Raw genomic sequence first — 24,857 nt, forward strand, 5'->3', positions numbered from 1 at the left:
TGCGTCCCCTCTTGGTCTAGGTGCCTCTGGGGGCTTTTTTCACAGCAAAGTCTGGTGTTCAGTGCTCAAAGGAAGATAACACTCAGCACAGAAGGCCATTGAGGTTATTTTTATTAAAGGTGTTTTTTCACTCCTTATAATTTGTGCACTCTTTTCATTTAGTTTATATTTCAATTCACATGTTTAGAAACAAACATCAAGTATTTAACAAGACAAGACATAATGTGTTTTTCATCCAGCTGAGCTATACAGGAAGAGGTTCCTGTGCCATGTAAAGATTTATTTCACCCATCCTGTTTTTGAGCCTGGATCTGCCATCTAGGAAACTATTGTATGGTGGAAACACTGTAGGAAGTCTCTCCCTCTCTCTGTCTGTGTGTGTTGGAATAGGATTTATGATTCAACATGCACAGAGGAAGTAAGTTGTTCCAACAGCTGAACAACTTCCTTCTCAAAAGGATGTGGATAAGTATAAAGCTGCTATAGCATTTATGGAAGAGGACTGGAAACTGTGACCTACATTTTTCTTCTCCTCTGTTTATTATTGGGTTACTCAGCTACTAATTGACCAGAGATCATTATGAAGACCATAATAGAGATGATGGGCCCATGAGTGACCTCAGGACAAAGGCACTCTGTTCTCTCCATTAAAGTCTCATCCCTCCTGACTGGATTCATACGACACTGGGATGAATGTATGACACTGAGTAGCTGCTGGGTCTGTAATTTGTGTCAGATATGGAGAATAACCCAATTGTTTAACCTTCAGGCTATTTTTATGTGCATGTGGGTTTTTCACATGGTCGCTGTCTGGCTCCACTTCTCAGTGAGGTGCTTTCTGATGAATGAGGTTCTCTGCTTTTATTGATTCTCTCTTTAGCTTTGATGCTGCAGAGAGACCGCTTTTAAGGCTTCATACAGCTATATACTGGTGAACAAAGGACTGAGGAATACAATGTGTGTGCATGTGTGTAGGTGTGTGTTTTGACAGGACAAAACAACATTGATTTATGACTTGAACATTAGAGGAGTATCTGTATTCTTTGCACCGTGATAAAACAAAAGGAAAATTAATGTTAATATAGGATTTTCACACCAGCCTGTGTGTCACACACATGCTAATGCCAGGGTGATTTATTGAGCTTGGGTCTGATTCACACAACCCATGAATATTATCAATGTCCAGAAATTATACTACAACATAATTTGGTGCATTTTGGTGGAGCACAGGCCCATGGTGGAGCCAGTGTTTCTCTCATCACCATAATAACGTGAGTACTCCTCCCAGGAGCTCCGTCTCCATGGTCACCGCTAACACATGACAAACACACAATGAGGAGGTTTGAATCTGACTAGCACATGCACCTGCACATGTCTGCTGCTCTCAGTCACATTTGCACATTTTTCCTCTGAATGAATGACAAAACACAGTTGATCTAATTTATTACCTTATGAATAATGCATGTTGCAGTAACTGGATTGGATTGCCTGCTATTAATGTATTACCCTTCAATCAATGCTCCTGGCTTTACAAATAGGAAGTCCAAAGCCACGTGGTTTAACGTCTTGTCTTTGAATTTATACAAGGTCAAATATTTACAATGGATTTCATTATATACAAAGAAGTAAAAATATAGAATATAGAAATCAACCATTTTTTTAAATAACAAAACAGACTAATAATCCTTGTGTTTGAGTTTTGTGATCACATAGAATAAACAGTCAGTTTTTCCTTTGTGTGCGTGCAGTGAGGTGTTCAGTTAGTAATCATAGGTGCGGTGTCTGAGGTGGTGTCTGGCTCACTGTACCCCTCCATCTCCTCCATCTCTCTCTCCACAGGCTCCTCCCTACTTCTGAAGCATATCAGTCTCCTCTCTTTCCACCTCCTCCTATCTGTGTCTGCATCTTTAGGTGGTGCTCTCAGCTCTAGCATGGCTTGGATGCTCTCCCCTCTCTCTGTGAGGTTGAGGCAGCTGTCTCCACTCATGAGTTCGGATCCCTCTCCTTTCCTTCTTGTCACCATGTGGAAGAATGAGAAAATTCTATCCAAGCCGGGTCTTTCTGTCTCACAGACAGTGGTCGGGCCTTGGTCGTTGTAGCTCTCCTGGGGGCTTTTAGGAGATTTGTTCTTTGTTTTCTTGCTTAGGACGAAGTTGAAAAAGGCTGTCACCAGAAGCATTGTTCCTGCAGTCAGAAATAACTTGTCATTAAGTCATTAATGAAGGATCTCATGGCTTTGGGGCAAAGGAATCAGAAATGCTAAAATGTTAGCGCATTTCTATCTTTTGATCTAATGCCTGCAGCACTCTATAAGCCACCATTTACACTATTCTCTTGGCTGTGATTGTAATAAGCTGCATCAGAACCAGTAGATTTTACAAGACGTACTTCTTCTAGAGACACTTGAAAAACATTAATAATAACACCTAAACCTGTATCATTTTTTTTACCTGGGATAATTGCGTGCCACACCAACACAGGGTGCAAGAAGCAGACCACTGACATGATGGAGTAATAGAGGAATTTGTGGAAGCCTCCAATGCGAGCCATCTTCCCCCACAGTACAAAGATCTGCCAGTCTGGAGGACAGCTGTGGGGGTGAAAAGGAAGACGATGAGCAACACAAGGTGGGCTCACTTTAAAACTGATGATCCACATATACTTTTAAACCTTAAAAATCCCTTCATTACAATGGTTTCGACAAGTAAAACAGCAGTTTTAAAATAACTTATTGTTCTATACAGTAAGCCAAATGTAGATGGTTGTGGACTCACGGCAGACACATGTTCAGGATAGCATCCAGGAAATAGGCCAGCTCAAACATCATGATGCCTGCAGATGATGTTCTTGGGAAAGGGGAGATTATGAGCCAGATAAAACTGATAACGACTCAGTGATACAAACAGTAAACACTTTCTTATCTGTTTTGATCTAAATGGGTCAATTCTGCATATTTTTTGGCTTCAGATGGAGAGTTTTTCTAATGTCTAAAAAAGAGGGGAAGACTTAAGTGCCAACGACAAGCTTGACATGCAGGAGATTCTGTTTTGATTGTTTAGAGTTCCCATGTATATGCACTCCATCTGTCTCTGTTTTGTGATTAAACAGTGTGATAACAATCTTGTCCAGTGAACCATAAAAATGCCTCCAAATTATTGTGTGCCAGCCTCTCTGAAGTGTTGAGTTTTGCGTGTCCTGACAGAATAAACAGTCATTTATTTCTGGAGTCCTTGGAGAGATGTTTTCCTGTGGCTCTGTGGGAGTTTGGCCATGAGACAGAGATAATAACAGCAGAGGAATACTGGTCTCATTTCTGCCCTCTGCACCCTGCTTCATCCTTTTGACTCCTTTCTCAATATCTTCCTGTGTGCCTTTGCAGCATGAAAGATTATGAAAGCATGCAGTATTTTAACTGTTTCTTAAACCCCCCAGACTGCACATTCTTTGTGTCCTATTTAGGAATGCCACCAGTTTATCCTCAACTTTAGTAGGATTTAATTCCCACAGCGGATCACAAAGCAGACTTAAAACCTTTTAAGACTTACAGAAGGTAGATGCCCAGGCTGGTGAACTCTCCCTGTTGTAGTGTCTCCACTCCCACAGCACACAACACTGAAACAGAGATATATTCTCTTAGTGTCCACCAGATGTCAGACTTGGTTCATGATATTCATGTTAGCTGACGGCAAAGTTTCAGCAGAGAGCAAAAAAACAACTTAAACTAGCTTAAATCCTTTAATATTTTCCACTCTGTTGGGTTTAACTTTCTAATGTATCTGTGTCGTGTTGTTTTCAAGGCAGTCCAGACCAAAACCCCACTTCTTTCACAGAGCAAAACTTGACTAAAAGTGATCCAGCTTGAGGTTATGCTTTACTTACCAGGGGGTACCACTGATCTGATGATGTCCATAAGTTGTTTAAGGACGCTTCATGTTAGCAATTATTGCAATTGTTTCTGTCACAGTCACAAAACCTTGCTAATGGTTTACTCCTGCTTGCAATTATCATATCATTGTGAGAAAGTATGTCATTTTATTTGAGTTGACTTTTAAATGTTTACAGGACTTCTGCCAGTAAACCACAACAATGACATGCTAAAAAAACACCAAGTGTTTGTGGTCAGTGTGGGTTGATACCCCCTCTTATTTGTGTGCCACCTTGGCCTTAATAATGATAATGATTTGGGTTCATCAGTTGATTATCAACAGGAACCTTCAGATGTACTCGGCAGGTGGAGCTAAAATTCAATTTTCCTAAAGATATCAATCTAAATTTCTAACATTTTAACAGAATGTAGTTTGATTTCTTAGTTTTATAGAAGGTTAATAGCGGTTAGCATAGCATATAGTCTATGTTTCATCACTGGACACTACTACACTGATTTGACAGAAACAACAGTACAAGTACAAGTACAACAAAGTATTTGAAAAGCCACCAAAAGCATTTTTTTCTATTGTGAGGTAAGCATGATGATCACTGTGAAACACATGGAAGCAATTTCTGTGGCCCGCTTACCAGAAATTCACAGATACTATCTGCACCAAAGGGAAATCCAGGGAATGCTGCTAAATGGTTTCTGGTAGTTTAGTGAGTGCAAGGGGAATTAACACTGCATAATGACCAGCTGCACATTAGCATATATATATATATATATACATAATATATATGCACACCCTACATGTCTATAAGTCTGCATATGGAACACACACAGAGGCCAACCCAGACATGCAGACAGCCAGACCAGAGGAGCATGCACACATACTATAAACATACACACACACTTATGAAAACAATGCACAGAAAGCTCATGTAGGTGTGAATACATAACAGCTTGTGATCATATAAGCCCAACAACCCAGCTGGATACAGAGTCTTGGTGTTCTCTCAGTGTCTGCAGCTGCTTAAATTTAAGTGTAAGGGGGTCTCATATTTTTTGAGGAAGGCAGCAACAAGAGAGCTATTTCCCCTGTGATGATTTAATGTGGCTAAGAGAGCTGCGTGCAATCTGTCCCTGTGTGAATAGAGAAAACAGAAAAAGGAGAAGAAAAAATAGCATGGTTATGCATGATAAAGTATATTTTTATATACACTATCAGCCAAGAGATGATTTGATGTCCTTGGAGGTCAAGACTCCTACATGACATTTTTAAAAAGCCCAACTGGATGCTTCTCTCTTTAAGCTTTAGGTGAGCAGCAATAAAAAAACAAATCACACTTCACAGAATCTAACTACTGCTACTGCTTCTGATCATTTTTTGGAGGATAGCTTTTGAACTTAGACCTTTACAGAGATCATCTAGATGTTGTTCTGCTACTGCTAGTGTCTCCAAAAGGCAAAACAGGCTCATATTGAAACAATAACTGGCACGCACGACAAACGCAAAGTTAATCTAATTATATTTAATCTAATATTTGTCTGTTTTTAATTTATTTTTTTATGTTACCTGTTGCCGTAGAAACACCAAGGACCTTGCAGGCGATCTCCACTACAGTCCACCAAGAGCTCTCAGAGTTTCCCATGACCTCAAATACTTTCCCTCTTTACTGATAAACAAATGTAATGCTCTGTCAAATAGTTGAACTAAAACAAAAGCAGCATTCTAGATGCATAGTCGACCGATCATCAGATGGACGGATGGTAGAAAAGCCACATAATCCATCAGTGCCATGATGTGGAGGCCATTGGACTGGACAAGTTTACCTCAGAAAGGTTTGTGACACAATCCCGCTGTTGCTCCAGAAACTGCTAATCATACACACTCATGTACGCACACGCACACACACACACACACACACACACACAATACCACTTTCAGCTGGTTTAGCTTGTAAGGCAAGGTGAAACTCAGCCCAGGGTTATTTGTTCAGTACAACATGAATGTCATTGAAGCTGGTTAAAAATTATCTGTGAAGAATTAATATAAAACTAACACACATATCGAGAATTAGCATCAAGTGACATCTGTGACCATTCCCTACCACTGAGTAATTTTGGCGATTATGTGTAATAAAATCATCTGAAACTCATTATAATGGATTTTTTTTATTGTATTAACAGCCAAACACGCAGCAGCATTCAGTGGTTGGAACTTCGTTTCAGCAAGAGTGAGCAGTGACGAAACAGGCTACAGACCTGCGTCAGTAAACACGGAGCAATTTTTACAGCTTTGCAAATATTATAAACAAACTCCTCTTAGTATGCAGTTTACTTTAATGCACCACTGACTCCCTGCACATAGTGAATAGTGTGACAATGCTGTGGATATGGGATAAAACAACACAAGAAACAAGTAACCCGGATGACAGACTTGTGTGTGAATACAGGCCCGCGTTATCAGTTGACGCAGTTTTGGCTGAGGAGTAAGCTTGTTCAGGCACAGCAGAGGCCTACTGGAACCCACAGTTAGAGTCACAAAGTTCACACACACATGCACACACACTCTGACTCCTGGTAGGAGCCAAAGTAAGCTACATAAATCTCCTTAAATCTCCAACAAAGACACTTTTGTGTTGTTGCTCCAGTTTCACTTGTTTCCGGCTTAGGATCCGGGTTATTTGTAGCATTCAGGGAATGGAGTGTAAATGAGTGTATAAACCGTGCTGCAAAAAGTTCACAACACCAACAGTGTCACTGTAATTATTAGAAATTACCAGTCAGCTCTGGTCCTTTCTAAAGTTGCTGATATTGGTATGGTGGTGATATCTGTTGCTATAGCAACCACAAGGATATCTGTCCTTGTGATCTGTAGAAATGATCGAACACTTGCATAAAAAAAATACACAATTGTCAGTTTTAAACAGAAACTATATTGTGTCTACATGTCAAAAACGAATAAAACGTGATCTCACCAAACTCCAGTCATTCGGGTAAAATCCTTTTAGTCCTGGGGTAATCGACTGTCTTTGGTAAATCCACGATGTCCGTAGATTCCACTTAAATCGCGGTAAATCCAGCCAGGGGAAAGGCCCAAGGTGTGAAGACACACAGGTTCACATACTCAAGAGGCATGAGACGTGGTTACTGATTCAGTTAGAAATAACACTTTTATTAACAATTCTTTGAGTCATTTAGTACAATGCTTGTATCACTCATTCACACTGAGAGGGGAAGGGGGAACCTGATCAGGAGCTGGGACCTATGGACAAGACAACAACAACAACAACAAAAAAACTTAAATCACCCCAAGCACACGTGGCAGGCACACTCTGAGCAAATAACCAATCCCAGAGGAACACTGTGGACAAGACACTGGATGCCAACACCAATCACCGGCACCACCACCAGCCAGCGGCCACCAGCCACTGAAAAGGGAAAAGTAAATCAAATTAGTAGGCTCACAACAAAGAACACATAAAAAGAAAGTAAACCAAAACAACTTATAGGCAGGTTACATACAAGTTACACAAATCAAATAACTGCCCAATTGCAACAACTTATAACAACAGCAAACAAAAAAGAAAAAAACAATGCCCAGTTTACATAAAGAAAACCCCTCCGCATAAACTATTTAACAAACTTAAACTAAAATTAAATAAATAAAAAAGAAATATGTGTAGTAAAATAATGCCCTACGAGACCCATGCAATTTGCACTTTACTCGTTTAATTGTTAATTAAAACTTGTGCCCAAGCTACGATGGCCTGTTAATCAGTTTTTCTATTTTAATGGGGCTGTGTTTGTTTTTCTGAGCTGACCTGGCAACAGTGCTAGAAACACCACAAAACTCAATTGGAAACTCTGCATAATCAGTCAAGGAGTTGAACTGCATATTGTATAACCCAGTTTATTAATCTGCACATACATGGCCTTTACATAAGAGAAACATAGCCAGGGATATACACACCAGTCTGAACACACACTATATGTGATGTAAAGAAAATAAAAGACATCTGATTAAATCAAGTGTTTGGATGGACATACATTTGTGCACATGAGCCAGGTAATCACTGACTCATACCAGAGCAGGGGTTCAGTGTATGTTTATTTGACATGTCTGGTTTATTGTGTGAGGATCCTTGCTGACATTCACTGTACTTTATGAGTATTAGCGACCTTCAGGATGTGCCAGAGGGTGGACCAGTGAAAGTAATTGTGAGTGATTTCCATCTAAGTGTCGAATGTTACAGTATAAATAGAGTCTTGTGTTTTCATCTGGTCTGTGCAGCTTCACAGACACATCTCAACATCTCTGACCACCTGACCTCTCTTTTCAATCTTTCCCTCTCCCGTTCACACTTCCTTTCGCCCTGCAATCATCTCCTCATTATGCCTCCTCACCCTCCACATCATGTTGGCTTCAGACCATTCTCAGCCTCACTGTACTGAGCCTGTGGGTATAAGACTAGAGATTATCCCTAATTCCCTTTCTTGCTTTCAGCCCAGCGTGGGTGTGTGGTGCCTGTCAGAACCAGTGAAAACAGCTTTAATCTTAATCACACCAGCAGCAGAATACCTCTCCATACTGTCTCATCTGATGCTAAGGTGTTCACAGTTTGTCTGTTACTCTACACCACACTGACAGGATTAAACACCGCTATTCTGCCACAGTGGAGACTATTAACAAATGCAGGGAGTCACCTAGTGGTTAAGAGGTCTTGGTGCAGGGCCTCAGTGGTCATTGCCCGACTGATTCATGAACTGAAAAGAATATTTAAAGCGCTTACAGGAAAAAGTGTCTGAGAAAAACTTTTTTTTCTCAGATACTATTAATAATGATACCGAAGGGTCAATAGCATCACCCAGAAAGATGAAGTACAGACATGGGAAGGAGCAGGAGAAATATGTGGTTGTGAAACAGATACGAATCCCGGAGAAAGTTCTGGGAAGACAGAAGATGTTTAATGCTTTTCTGTTTAACCTTACAGTCGACACAGATTATATACATCATTACACAGTGGAATATGTATTTCATTTGGTTCAGACCCCTCACAGTTTAAAGGAAGAATTATAGTATTAGCTGGAAGCTGCATAAATAAAACTAGGTTCATGTCATTGGATCGCATTCCTGCTCTGCAGCAACAACCTGAAGCTAGACTTAATGTTTGAAGTTAAAGTTCAAACATTGTGAGAACTGTTTCAATTTTAAGTTTCTGATTTGTTTGTGAGGGAGGAAGAACCACGTTGTTGAAAAAAGGAATTTTTCTCACAATCAGTTATCTCTAAATGTGCAACTGAATGCAGCTTCTGCAGCTTCTGTGCACTTTGGAGGATTTTTACCAATTAAGACAGCGCATAACCTGGAATTAGCAATTATTTGCAGTCATGTTTGTGTCCACCTGATGAGTGCACGCCCATCACTTTGTCTCCTTTTAGCTCTGTTGATATAGAAGAACTTGATGTTTCTTGATGAGTTCGGTTATTCAGAGTGCAACAGATTTTCTCATAGATTTCTATTCAGGAGTTTCTGAGTGGTTTCTCTTTCCATTCTATTAAAAGAAATAAAACACATACATTCTCATGTGTACTTCATTTTGATTGGCAGAGTATAACTTGGCACGACGGTCTGAAAAATCCAGACTCCTTCATGCAAATGAGCTGGTTGAAGACAAAACGAAATGATCATGTCACATCCATCACATGTGTGAATGTGTGTGTGTGTGTTCTCCCGTGGTTCTGATCCAAAGCTAATGGCAGACTGTCACATCTTTTCTGTTTCAGGTTTTGATTTGAGCAGCTCAGTCTGGAGGTTTACATCGTCTGTAACACGAGAATCAGACTTTGATGTATTGTGTGCATTCAGCACATTCTGCTGAGGTCATCATCTGTTTTTGTGGTGATGTGTCTGTAGATCGCTCTCTGCCCTTTCGCTTTAAATGACAGCATCTAACAAAGAGTTTAAACAGTCTTTTCCCATTTTCCCATCATCCTGCTCATAACTTGTCTCCACCGAAATAAAATCTTTTGTCTTTTCATGTCACAGACAGACCTAATTAACAGAAACAGCTCTTTGATAAATGCCCACAGATGAACTGTCTGGATAAGTGATTTGTTTTTCAGCCAATGAGTGGATGAAGCCCTGTTGTCAGACAGGTTGGATGTTTTTATACTGGGTTATCATCTTGAGCAGGGCCGCTGTATACACACATTGCCAAGCAGAGATGGGGTTAAAGAATAAGGGCAAAGTAAACACACACATGTGCACAGACAATTAGATTCACACACTGATATTAACCAGAAAAGAGAACTGTAAACAATCCAGAGTTTGGCCTCAGTACTGAGGAGTTCTGATATTTCTTATTTAATTTTTCTTTCTGTATAAAACAGCATTTCTGTCCCATGAGCAGTTCCTTTGTGGTTGAAGTGTAAAGTCTTTAAAGATGAAGTATTTGCCCTCAACCAAGAGGTTGCAGCACAAACCCAGGCCCCTCTGTTCCATGCAGCCTGACGGCAGCCTCCCATATGGCTCGGGTCGCCTCACGTTGGCTTTGCTTCACGTGCCTCCGTCTGATCAGACACGAGAACATGGATCTAAAATATGAATATAAAATATGAATAAAAGATTCAACTGAGCCCACAGTATGCTTCCTTTTAAAATATATAGATGAATAGCATCATCTCCACCATGATAACATCTGAGAGGGTGCAGCTTTTTATTGCACACAGAAAAATAAATCTCATAAAATAGTCTTTAATAACATCCAAACCTTAGTCATAAAAATCTGCTCCTCATTTCATCCTTGTTTCAGGAGTGGAAGAAAGGCTTTCACGGTAATCTGGCCTGGCTGTAAGGATTTTCTAAGGGGGGTTCTAGAGAGACAGAGGTTCAACTTAGAAAGCAAAAAGAGACAAGAGGGAAAAGAAGCTGAAGTCAACAATGTTGAATACACCACTGGGTGCAATAGACTGTAAGAATATGACAGTGGATATGGGAGTTTTTTCCTTCCTGAGGACATCCTGCTGTATATCCTGGTGCAGTGTGCGCATGCTGGGTGACAGAGGTAACCTGCATTTTGTTTTTCCATCACAGAACACAGTAAGAACTTGTTTGGAATTTCAAAGGAAAAACTACTTATTGTATTGTATATAGTGTCCATTTGGGAGCTGTAAAATTCATGGTTCCATTAAATCTGATGAAAAGAGAGAAATAATACAGGCAAACACACACACACACAGAGACACACACACACACAGATGTGTCTGGTAACCTCAATTAATTGCTTTTCAAGCAATCAAGTTAAATCCATGTAAAATCTGCCGGATGAGGAGTTACCATGGCAACTAAGAAACAAGAAGAGAATCTTTCTGCTGCCTAGAGAAGCTGCCAAAAGGTTTATTTTATCCTAAACTGTAACTTTTTCTAAACCTAACCAATGTAAGAAAAGGTAGAGTGGAAAGTGATGGCCCAAAGCAAGTTTAATCAACCCTCACCTGATAAATGACTGTGGTGTTTGAATTTTGTAAGTGTAAAATAAAAAAAAAACGTCATTTACATATCTGGCACCCCTTGTGTAAATGTGCATGGGAAATCTTCAGCTCATGTAAGCCAAAATAATGTTTGTACATGTTTAATAAAGTGAAAAACCACCAAACCCAAACCATGACATTTCCCAAACCTACAAGTAATGAGAGTAAAATTGTCCCACAGGGGGCACAAACACCAGCCTCACTGGTCAAAGTGCATAGTTGAATAATGTTGTCATCCCTCCTGTTGTTGCAGCTTTCCAAGCTGTTGTGATATTGGTCTTATCAGACTGTGGTTTTAAATAATGTAGAGAACTAAAATACGTTCTGCAGTAAAGGTGTGGGTGCCATGGGTGTGTAAAATATGCCTCTTATTTTGTAATGAAGTAATATTTATGTATGTTTGTCTATCCCCTGTGTGTGGGTCAAGACCATAAACTAGAATCTTTCACAGAGGCACAAACAGATGGTGTTTAGATCTGTTTCTACATTTCAGGGCCACTGGAATCCAACCAAGAGAAAGTTTAACTTCTGTTTAGCTTGTCATTGTGTAGTCAATAGAAGCAAGTTTGCCAAAATTGGAGCTTCCAGAAGACACAATAACCCTAGCTGGAAGACTGGGCCTCTGTCTAGGTTCTTTGTCCTGCTTGGTTTGGCCTTTTCCAAAAATCACAGTCCCTAATCCTGCAGCTGACATTTACAGTTGTGAGCTCTGTCCAATAACAGGCAATAAATTGGATGCTTAAGTTCAAGATCTAGGTTAAAAGAGTAAAATCATGTCTTATTATATGCCACATTATAAACACCATGTCATTAGTCATGTCTACTGCCCTCACAGAGAAGTCATCATCCTCCCAATCCTTTACACATGGCTGTGTTTTACGAGTGTGTGCGGTGGTCAGGGTGAGGGCCATCCTTCAGCCTGGTTAAATGTTTCCATGCTGCTGGCTTTAGCTAACTGCATCTGCTTGGCCATTTGTACCAATGAAGGGAGGCCTCAATCAAGGACAGCCTGGTAGGTAGATCTCATCAGCAAGTGTGGAGGCATTTGAGCACACATGTTTGGTTTTAAGAGACTGTAAAGTGTCAAGGGAGCAAATTGAATGTTCATTTAGTCAGTCAGCATCATAAAGAAACTGAAAGTTTTGATCTTATTATCAGACCAGTTTTAAAAAACTGAATAAACATGAAGCAAGGTTGATGGGCTACAGTTCACATGAAACGTCTGAGGGTGTTTTGAATGTGGGCCAGCTTTCTAAATCCCCAAAACAGAAAAAGTCTCTTCAGTGTTATGAGAATTCATGGATTTGATGACAGAGATTTTAAAATTGTTTATCCTGGCATCCACAAACCTGTTGATCTAACGGCGGAGGAACAAATGCTTTCTGTGGTTGGATCAGGACATTGACTTTACGGGAATAACAGCCACAGTTCATCCTGAGTTTGTGTATATATTTGTTGAACACCTGTCGCGTACATAAATCACATAAGAAGACGCCATAATTATTGCTTCCATAACTGGACGTGCTAACAAGCTTTGAGTGACAACTGGTGGGTTTAATAACAGCAAACACATGTAAGACTGATCACTTTCAATGTCCTCCCATGGCAGGAGGCTACTAGTGCTTATCATCACACAAGCAGGTCAGCACAAGTTGGCTGTCAGATGATGATATGCTACGCTAGTACGATAATGACCGCTCAGATGTCCATGTGCAATAGGAAATAAAGAAATAAACAAAAAAATGTCCAGGGGTTCTGATGTTTCTATATCTCAATCAAATCTCATGTGCCTCACATAACCTAATTCATCACGGTAATGAAGAAAGTGGCCATCAGGATGGATGAGACCTCTGTCAGAGTGATGTGTATCACGTTGAATGAATGTGTTGCCTGTATGTAGTTCTCCTGTCACTCTGGCCTTAACCTTTCACAGGTCCTCCCTGACCCTGTTCGACCACACAGAAGTGCTCCATCAGCAGGGTCATGGCCGCGCTTTAACCCTCCACTCCTGCAACCTCAGCTTCAGCGATGCATGACATGCTTGGAGGTGCGAAGACGTCTTTAACATTGGAAAATCATTGCGTGACCCTGACGTCATGGGTGAAACACTACAGGTCTCTGTCACTATGGCAACCCATCTTTAAGGAAAGGGACAGTGGCTTAAACTTATTGAAACAATATTGGATGCAGATTGAAAAGCACGGGGGAGGTGTGAAGCTAAAGTTGAAGAGGAAAGGATCAATGTTAGTGATTGGTGAAAGGTTAACAGTGAGGTCAGAGGGATGTTATGATACAGAATGTTCGATATTTGTGAAAAAGCAAAGCTCTATTGGAGGTGGCGAACATGAGGTGCGAGATCCCCAGGGTCCCTTTTTCAGCCAAGGTCATTTGTCTAAATGGAGAAACTCAGCACAGCAATAAGTCATGCATGAAATCTGTGTTTATACTTAACAAGATGCAGCAACAAACCACAAGAGTTTAACACGTTCACATGTAAACGGCTACATAAATATGAAGGAACACGATTCTGTTTCAGCAATAACATCAGCAGTAATGACTCTAATTGTTTCAGTTTATTCCAGTGTGGTAGGTGTAAATCACTGAAGGCGCTTTCAGCTGGAAAGAAAAAGAAAATTATAATTATTTGTTCTGCTATGATATGAACCTGTGGCATAGCTCCAACTCTTAATTTCTTCTGTGCTGAAATGTCAGCTTCTGATTAGAGCAGCTCTGGTTTATATCCGGACAAAGAGTTATGATTTTAAAGTGTTGTTCTAATTTCAGATTTCAACATATCTAAAACTCACCTGCACTGAAAGAAAATCCTCTTGTTTCCCAGAAATCCAAATGATGTTTTGTTAACTGGCTTCAAACACTTTATAGTCATTATTGTTTTAAACTCTTAGGTTTCTGGTGATTCGGATGACCTGTTGACCCTTTCATCTGCAGCAATAGGCTAATTCTAATTCTATGCCAGTGTCATACGTGCTACTACCTTCAGTGAGACATAGTTTAAACCAAATTTAATATATAGAGAAATATAATATATTTAGGACTGCCACGACCCACAGACATGAACACAATGAAAGAAACGCTCTCTAATTGTTTCCAGAACCTGTCAGACCTTCATCAGAATAATTCTTTGGCTTATTTTGGTAAAAGGGAAAAACATGGTATCAGAGATTTTGAAAGGAAAACAATTTATTTCTACCATTTCTGTGAGAAACTCCACTAGATTTTATATAATGGACAATGTAAGAAGTTATTATCGATGATTAAACAAAGGTTTTTAACATTCTGATATATTCCCTTTGTGGTCTCACATTCCAGTTAATGTTATACATTTGTTTTTGTTTTTGTTTTTTTTTTCAATTCAATGCATAACAAACAGTTCTTAAAAATCAGGTATTTCCTTGATATGCTCAGACGATGGCTTCCCATGACCTCAGGGAATTCCAAAAAGCTTCGTTCAATCTCCGCATACCACAAAAAAAATTTTTGTCGATTAGCTGGTCAGTGATGCCTGACGCTACACCTTGTCCAAATTTCATGGTCACTTAGTGTGATGGAGGTCTCTCCATGATATATCCTTGCAGTTATGACCTTTAACACTGTGGCCTCTGGCGGCTGCACAAAAAAACGGTGAATGAGTGATTTAAACTGCAGAAGGTTTGCTGTTGACAGTCAGAGACCTGTGCATGTTGACTCAACACTGACACACAAAGGAGGCTGCACTTTAATGTGAAGGTTTACCCACTACTTCATACCTAACATGTCTGAACATTAATCACAAAAAAATTAGAGACCCTCTAGTCAGAGACACACGTGTAGGGGAAAAGAAAGCAAACGGAGTAAAACAAATGACAGGCTTCACTCATTATAGTTCTAAGATGCATTATTTTCAACATGAATACGTGCACACAGTCATATACATACATAGAGCTCCTTATACACACACCAACATGTGCCAGACGTGTGCTTACTCAGGCAGGGGTCATGGTTTCTCTTAGAAAAACACATGCAGTAATTGGTGTATGCATCAAAGCTTTTGTCACATGTGCAGAAAAAGGACAAAGTGCAATGATTAGAAGGTTGTTTTTTTTTACACAATTAAGGTTTCTGAACTTTTTTTGTACAATAGAAAAATAACAGGTTCGTTATCGACATCACAACACCAACAGATGATGTAAGCTTGACAAAAAAATGACTCAACAAGCTCACTTTTTTAACAATCTGAAACAGAAGTTGACTTTGTTAGTGCTGTGTGGGTGTTTTCTGTGGTTCATAATAGTTTTAATGGGCTTTTGGTAAACTGTTCATTTTCTCATGATTTGACGTCATTGCAACTCATAATGATAACAACTGATAAGACAAGCAATCAGATGCATGAGGGCTTACAATCAAACACCTATTTAATTTCAGCCCTTGTTGATTCATGTGCTGGGCGGCTTTACACCCATGGTGTCTTTCCAGATATGCACGCTTGATGTAGATCCTCGCCCACGCTTGAGAAAGACCAAATACTCACACAGACAAACAATTCTCTTTTAGGTGAAAAAGAGCAGATTTGTTTCACAAATTGAATCTGTGTTTGAGATGCTTCCCCGAGGACTCCGTGAAATGAGCCTGACCACAGTCTAAACAAATGCCAGACAGATAAACCCACAGTGAACATCTCTCACTGACACACAATGCACACAGTACACACAGATTTATATGAAAAAAGATATGCTCTGAATTCCAGTCCTTCATATCCACACAGGAAGCAGGCCTGTTAAACCAGTTAAACCTTACACTGACTCCATAGCAGACTGATTTTTTTAATGATGAAATGGTGTCTTCCTTATCAATATAGCCCATGATTGGCATAGCACCTCTATCACCCCCTGGTGGCTGGTTGTGGTACAAGTGGGTTAGTAGTGGGGCAGACCCTGTAGACTAGTTCTAATATGGCTGGCAGCGCCTGAAATTGTAAACCAAAAGAATAAAAATGACACAAACATTGTGACTAAAATACAAAGTTAAATCATATACAGCATCACATTGACTGCATCCTTCAAGACAGCCCATTAGTGTTTACTTCAGCTGTGACTGTGGGTCCTGAGTCAGATCTCAGTAGGTGTGTGAAGGTTGCATTGCGATGGTGTCTGAGAAGGAATATTTCATCAAGGCCTTAGGCTGTTGTTACAGTACAAGTCATAATAATAATGAGTGGAGTGCTTACTAATGTGTGTGTGTGTGTGTGTGTGTTTGGTTGGACGGAAACCAGCCTAATCCATCAGGATCAGTCTATTAAGCTCCAGACAGATTAAATTAAAGAAAAAAATAATTACTCTTGCCACAATAACACAACACAGCCAAAAAAACAATACTGTCTAACACACTTAACCACTCACAGCTTCACATGTGGGCAAATATTTAAACATGAGCACAAACTGAAGTTTGATCATTGTTTTTTTTTGTCCTGTAAAGTCGTGCGGTGTAGGGTCCAGCATGGTGATTGGGATTTCACGGATGAAAATGTAAAGTAAGTCACGTTAATAGGAAACAAACGCAGCTCTATGTGCTTGTTAAGCGTTGAAAATATCTTCCTCAACCCGAACTGAAGCAGAATGTTAATAGGTTTCAAATTAACATTGTTTAGTTGTCCAAACACTTCTTTCCATGCTGCCAGCTGCACAAATATGAACAATTTACACACTGGGAGTATAACTTTCATTTCATACTAGGCTGACACAGACAGACGAGCCACTGCAGATAGAGTTCAAACCTTAGTAATGAAATCCACAGAGGGGACACCTTATATTCCACAACATGAGACATAGAAGCACAGATATGAAACCAGTGGAAGGGAAGCTGTCTAATCTCTTCCAGACGTTGCTGTCAAACCTTGATCAGAATATTGTTGTTGTTGAAAGAGTATATTATGGTAATGGTTCTTATATAGTCTAAGAGTTTGAATGGAAATAGCCAAGAACTGCATGCAATTGTATAAAGGAAACTTCATGTGTTGCACTTTTAACAGTAAAGATTTAACACAGTGAATAATATTGAACGTTTCTAGAAATACAGTGTTGTTAACAGAGCCGCTCAATAGATTTTCTCCTTCTAACCTTCTCACATGGTTCCATTTGAACAAAAGTCCAAATGATCCAACATCTGAACAAAAATCAAAGCTTAGGGGGGAAAAAGTTTTAGAAACTGAAAACAGATTTGTTCTTTTTGTTCATTTGTTTTTATTTCTGTCCCTTTCATCGTGTAATCACCTCTCAGATTGATCTGCTGTCCGCCAATAACACTGCATACGATGTAGTTCAAATTAGCAGCCTCACTTGGAGCATTGCACTTGATTTTCACTCAGCACTTTGTAATTAAGTAATTTTTTTTAAGTTAAGTTACCATTCAGCGTTTTTGTGTTGAAGTGTTTTCCTGTCTATTTTTGTGTATTTTACAACAACAACAACAATAATAGTCAATTAAATAATAATAATAGAATGAAATAACGATAATACAGCTTTAGAGGTGCGCTAGCTGTATTTTGTTACCAATTTGGGCTGTAAAGCCAACTGGCTGCAGAAATAAGAGCGGTATTAATCTTTTCATCTGGCTCTTGATGGAACATTCCCAAATATATGTACACGTTCACTTTATTCATCACAGATCTTAACAAACAACAGAGAACCATTCATCAGCCAGTCCTTTGCTCTGTTTTAAGAAACCACAGCAGACCGTATAGCTAACTAACCATTCAGACATGGTTCCTCTATATCCTTTCATTAGCACAGACGTTAGGAAGAGACTCAGTCAGGCCTGCTTCACAATGCAAGAAAATTTCCTTTTATCTCCTTTTAACCCTTTTACAGCTACTATATGTGTTAAAATGTGACGTAATGAAAGCGCTTTCTTCCCCCTTCCTCTGACCTTTCCCCTCAGGTTATCAGGTTTTATTTGGTTCAAGATAGCTGTCTTGGAGCTCAGATGCTTCCCAGAAGCCCCCTGTGATCTGGCTTCACCAACATGCTGCAAACAATCAATACAGGGCCACTTGGTGCTGGCCTGGGAACAACACACGTCTTATCAAAATCACAGCATGACACAGACCTGCTAACCAACCTCACCTGATAACACCGATTCAGAACGAGCAGAGGAAAAGATGGAGGATCAGTAAAATATGGAAAGAAAGAGATGCATCAAAGAGGGAGATTAACACAGAGGGTTTGATCTTACCAGGTGTTAATGATGTGAGGGCAGACTGCAGCCTGTGTCACCACTCTTTGTCCAGAGAAACAAACCAACAAAGCTCTCCTCGACAATACTTAAATATGGAGGCCTGCTGTGTTTGTGTTGGAGAGCCTGGAAGTCTTAATGTACGTGTGTTCTCCACAGGGTAGCCCATAGTAAAACTTCAACATCATCACTGGCCCACACAAATAAAGCCCTGTTTAAGTTTACAGAAAATCCCTGGGGTTACAACCATGTAGCTCCACACCTCATGTTTTTAATCTGAGTCATGTAAATCATGCAATTCCCCTGCTCTGTACCAATGCCACATAATAAATGCAGAAGTGGCCTGTTTGACTATTATTGAGTGTTATGACCCCAAAATTAAGAGAATGAGCCTTCTGAAAGCGGGTCAGGTGGAGGGAAAGCAGAGGTTAGCTGCACTGATTGGTTTCTGTACCATTACTCTCCCTGTCCTCTTTAATAGGATTCGAGTGAAAGCCACGGCTGCTGAATAGCTGCCACACCGTCCTTAAGAAAGACATACAGTTCCACTCAATGCCGGCTCAGATTTCAACGGCGAGCCAGCATCTGAACAGTGGATTATCACAGCTTCTTGACCATTATACATCTCTTGAATGGTCTTGATTCCCCCGTTAATGGCTGCCATACATTTGTAAAGCGAGGAAGTGAAAGACACAGCGGAAAAAAGAAGAAAAGAGAGAACCTTATTTCACATTCACCTCCCGAAACCTTTTCACTGCACATACAGCTCTCAGACACAAAGATGCTTTTGTGTGGAGTGTCTGGGGTTAACAGAGCCTCGCAAGGGTCCGGACACAAGGCCACTGGGAACCTCCAGGCCTTCTCACATAGACTGGCACAAATGATTACAAAGGCATTATACATAATAATTAATAGTAATGTATACATTGTTTTTTCCACACAAAAAAAACATCCTTTATCTCCTTTTTTAGTTCACAAACCAGCAAATTGGACTAGATAGCAACAAACCACGCCTGGGTAAGCTGAAAACAGAGATATCTCTTTATAAAGATGTTACTCATGTAGGCAGAGAACAGAACAGAAACAGAAACTAACACAAATGCATGCAACTTTTAAGGAGAATTCGTGAATCTCGTTGAAATGAGCTCCAACCATCCCCTAAAGTCTGTGTGGTCAAAAGACCATTACAGGAGCGTGAAGTCATTGTCGCCGGAGAACAATTTAGAGAAGATGGATGAGGAAGGGAGAGCAGAGGAGGTGAGGTTGTGAATGAGCTACTAAACCCTGTAAACCTCACTATATTGGTCCTGTTTCCTGCACAGTTGAAAAATAACCCAGAGCACAACACCAAAGACATTTTAGAAATGTCCCACTGTGGGTTTGAAGACTCACAAGAAGAAGTCAGGCTATTTTTCATGTTATTTTTTTGTATGATTTCATCATACATCTTCTTCAAACAGCAAGTCTGCCACAATAGAAACAAATTAACTGCCAATGAAATTTTAATGGTTTTGTAGCACCTAATTTTAATGTTTATCCACACCTGCTAGAAGCCGGAATTTTTGGTGCATGTGTGTGACGTGAGCAGTTTATGACCTTTAAAGCGTAAAACCGTTGGTCAGGTTTGCTCAAGTGTTCAGACCACATGTGGAGAAAGTTGAAAAGAGCACTTGTAGAGGTTGTGGCTGCTTCAAAGACCACCCATAATTGGTCTACATGTACGCACCGCTTTGGCTGCTGCGTTAAACGATCCTTTTTCTTTTTTCCAAGACTGGGTTTTGGATTCTTTTAAGATATGAAACACACAGGAGAGGTAAAGGTATAGGGATCTCAGAAACCTTCCCTTTTATATGATTATGCCATATATAAATCATGTGTAGCCCATATAAGTCTTAGTTGGAGCTCCTTGGCCATCAAATTGGTGGAGACATTTTAGCACGTGGTAATAACATGCATCTTAAGAGAGCCAATCACAAGTTAAGTATGTTATTTCACACCTGATGTCTGGAATAACTGTGTATTTTGTGTCAATGTACCTGGAGACTCTCATATGATCCTGTTGCAGTTTAATGTTGTAAATATGCAATAAACTCAAAGGTAAGACTACAAAAGCAGGGAGCAATGAGCTTAACATTGCCTTACATTAGTCCCTGTATCAAATTCTAAGCAGCAAGCATCTAGTAGTGAAGCAACACATCAACTGAGAATCATGCGGCTTGCTTAGTGTTTCTACACAGAAAAGATCACAATTGAGTTGTAAGTGGAGCCAGATGAAAATGAAGATTTCTGGAGTGGCAATTCTTTCAGTCCTGCCTCATTGATGAAGATACCAGTGTATTTTATCGCTGGAAGGCCTTCTGTTCTCCACTGTAGATCATTTTATTCTAACACATACATTTTACACCACTAAAAGGTGTGAATCCCACAGTGGAAATATCAATCAGATCAGAAGCTGTTTTTGAATTATGGTAACCTTAGTTGTGAAGGGGGACATGCAGAGGATGAATTTAGACTGCGTTGCCTAACCTCTCAGAAAGAGTCAGCTCTCCCTATGCTGCACCTCCACGCTGTGGCGAGTTAATGAGGAACAGAGCGTGGTTACAGTCACTAATCAAAGCCAGCTCTGGAAACAGGCCTTTAGCTGGCTGCTCATTTTTCTCCCTCACCTCTTGTTACTTTGTCTTTCCTCAACATCATCTGTACCTCCACCCCTCCTCTACTTTTACCCACTGTTGACTCTGCTTCCTGTTTTCTCTCTCTTTTCTGCCAGTATTCTCCTTCATATCCCGTTTTCATTTGTCACCCGCTCTGCTCCTTAGAGAACATCGGTGACGTACGTACGTTGCTCTAAGCAAGCCTGCGAGAGGCCTAAGGGATCACACGGTCTATTAAGAATAGCAGAGGAGTAGGGGCAAATAACTCTAGGCCAACCAACCTTGATGTCAACATTCATCGCTCACACAATCATCATTATCATGGAATGCTGATAACGCCAAAACTTTGTCTACACCACAATTACAATGTTTTTTTTCTTTTTATATCACATTTTGCGTCTTTGTATCCATATGCATGTGATTGTGTGTTCAGGCCATGCCTGCGGACATAATCCTCCTCATGTTCATTTATGTCATTGTGAAAAATCACCTTCAGTTTCCCCACTGGGGAGTTACTTCAAAGTTGCCATGCAGGGTGAGCAGCATGTAACAATATCTTGTATTTGTCCATGTGAAAGAGGACAAGATACTCTGTCTTCGCTCCTCTGCCGGTGCCGTTTCCTCACTCTGATTAATAGGCCTTTGATTGCAGCTACAGACCTGTGCTCAAGCACACACAGAGCGGCATGGCTGCCTATCATTATAGCCTGCTAAGTTACAAAGCGAAGACACAAAGGTGACAGTCATGTTAAGCCGCTCTATTGCTCTGATTGACAGCTGTAGCCTTCACTCTCTCTTTAAATGCTCTTCAAGTGTTTTATGTTGTGACCTGGGCATGGTAAAGCAGTAAAGAGACAGCAGCTGTGGCGTTACGGCTCAGCAGAGGACTGAGAATAGAAGGACCTGGGGGGTTGTCCCCAAACAGAGGTGGCAAGGGAGAATGAGGAAAGTTGTGCCTAAATTGAGGGGAAAGTACTAAAATTATAATCACATGGTTAAATATAAGCATTGGAAACAGTATGTGTCCAGTGCACTTAGCAAATTAAACTCATGACCCAGAGAGACTGGAGGCCATATCGATTGCTCCACATGTATTTATTTTTAATCTGGACAGTGTGCAGGTTTCTTTTTTTTCCAGCCAGTATTGTTTTTCTCAATCTTCTCATTAGTCTGTGATGAATTTCTGATATGACTTCCAAAATGTAAGTTTATCTCTCTGGGAGCCTGAGGACGACTTCAGATCATAGTGTCAGAGTAGAATAAAAATGAGGCTGTATTGAGGCACCTGAGAGGTTGTATGGTCTGGGGCACTTTATGTATTATTAGTGTTGTATTATTGAATATTTAGAGCAGGTCTCTTGTGTCAATGGGCTGTTTATGCATGCAGAACTGTAATAAAATACTGTTATAATACTGTAAGCACAATAAAGCAGTATGATGAGTGAGTTTAATGCATTATTTACTTTTTACTCTAAACAAGGAAACATGTGGTAATTTATGTCTGAGGAGGTCTCAGCTGTTTCTGACACTTACTCACCTGTTGCAGCTCCTCTCGCACTCAGAAACCTTAGAGTACTTGGCCACATACCAGCCCGATGACAGACGGAATCAGCGTAGTGGATAACACTTGTGCTTTGTGACACACAGGAATAAATGAATAATGAAATATTAACAGGGTCCATGTGTCTTTCAAGCCTCTTTATCACACAAATGGATCAGGTTTAAGGACTGGCCAAAAACATCAACTGTGTGAGGACGCTTTGACTTATCTAAGAGCCAAAGAGGCTAAAATAAATAGGGAAAATAAAAAAGGAGACTGAACAGGGGGGAAAGGGATTGTGTGTCAGTTCCTTTGTCAAGGATTAAACATGTGGCCTGGGCTGAAACGTGGGGCATATTGTTTGTGTTGTGGTTTTCAGTTTCGGTGACAAAATAAACTGTGGGAGTTTTCGCTTGTGAGAAAGAGTGTGTTTTGTGTATGTGTATCTGTCCTGGTATTTAATGTGTGTTTATGCACAGTCACAACACAGTGACTATGTGGACAACTGTGTCTCTATATACAAGATCAGGGTTCACTTATTACAACCTATGCTGAATTGAGAAACTACAGTGAAGAAACAAAACTGAACCTAACTTGTACACTCATTGTAATGACTTATTGCTCTAAATGTTGTGAGTGAGTCACAGATCTCTATGAGAAACGCACCCCAGATTTTTTTTATGAAAGAATCAAGATGATATACTACATCAGCATTCCATTGGTTTACACAAAACATAACTGCATGACGATGGTATATCACCAGGCTTGACTTCAAAAAGACGATTCAGCAGCGTTAGTCCAAACGTCAATATGTCTTTGAGCTGTTTCTCGGCTCCTCTGGGGCAGAATCACAGAAGCAGCTGAGGTCTTTCTGTTCCCGTGGTCGGGCAGCACCATGTGTCAAACTCCATGGATCCACCACCAGCCAGCAAACCATCCAGCCTCACACCAGCTGTGGCTCCCTCATGTTCTGGCATAAACTCACAGCTGAAACCATAAAAAACTAGCATATCTGACATTTGCTTTAAATCTAACTTTATGGTTAAAATGTAAAGTGAGAAGGTTTTTTGCTGTTATTATTTCAAAAACTCACCCCGCTGTTACTTATTAATATGCCAGTCATCTCTGGTGCCTTGCCTGCAGAAACGATGATATTTATTTATTTATTTTTTGTGCACAACAAGAAACAGCATCTTGAGTCAGGTTTAATTTGTTGCAAAAACGAAAAATTAAAGCATTCATTCGCTGACAGCTTTGTGACGCAGGAAGGATTTTAAGTGGTTTGCGAGCTGTTTTGGAGGACAATAAATACAATTTGACACAAATTATAACTTATTTAAAACAATAAAACAGAGAAAACTAATTATTAAGGACGCAAGGGAAATGTAGAGACACTATTGGACTTGGAAATTTGCCATAATATTTGAATAGCAGTTAGATGAGGTAAACTGGGGCAGAAAATCACTTTTTTTTCACGGCTGTATTTGGAGCATCTAAACACTTGCCAGTCATTATAAAGCCATTGTCCAGAGCATTGTTTCTCCTTTGATTCAACATCTATAGCTAAAGACTTTGTTGACAGGCCATTGAGGTGGTCCATATGGTGGTATGAAGGCACAGGGCTCGTGACTCTCTGGAGGATGTAGAGGAAACCAAACAAAAGGCTGAGCCAGCAGGCCCTCAGCCTCACAGAGCCTCAATGCAGCAGTGGCAGATCCCCTACTGGGGCCAGTTGCCTGTACATTCTCAACCCTCAGTCTGATCTATGGAAACTGGCAACTCCACCATAATACGCTCAGCCATCCATACTTCAGCCCCCCTGGAGCTACATGGTTTCTTTTTAGATGTGAATAGCAGTTAAGGAATGTTTAACAATCTATTGGCATGTGACAGATTTGTGTTTTTCCAGCTCATCATCCACAGCGTGCAGATTCATGTGTGGAAGCCATGATGACATAAAGATGGGAAACCAAGCGGTGTTATACTAACCAAACTGTTTAACCCTCGTCTCGATCTGTGTTTTTGACACAGA

At 40.2% G+C, this 24,857-nt stretch overlaps 1 protein-coding gene across 1 annotated transcript; it reads right to left on the bottom strand.

The window, feature by feature from the left end:
* Positions 1-94: 94 nt before the first annotated feature.
* Positions 95-5,738, bottom strand: tmem72 (transmembrane protein 72). The gene is made up of 5 exons (XM_028423563.1): positions 5,445-5,738; positions 3,546-3,612; positions 2,775-2,846; positions 2,451-2,590; positions 95-2,184 (listed from the first exon to the last, which is right to left on the bottom strand). The coding sequence occupies exons 1-5, from the start codon at positions 5,518-5,520 to the stop codon at positions 1,757-1,759; spliced, it is 783 nt and encodes a 260-aa protein (XP_028279364.1). The 5' UTR covers positions 5,521-5,738; the 3' UTR covers positions 95-1,756.
* Between the last annotated feature and the right edge of the window lie 19,119 nt (positions 5,739-24,857).

Source organism: Parambassis ranga, chromosome 15, assembly GCF_900634625.1.
Source record: "Parambassis ranga chromosome 15, fParRan2.1, whole genome shotgun sequence".
Classification (NCBI taxonomy): Eukaryota; Metazoa; Chordata; class Actinopteri; family Ambassidae; genus Parambassis; species Parambassis ranga.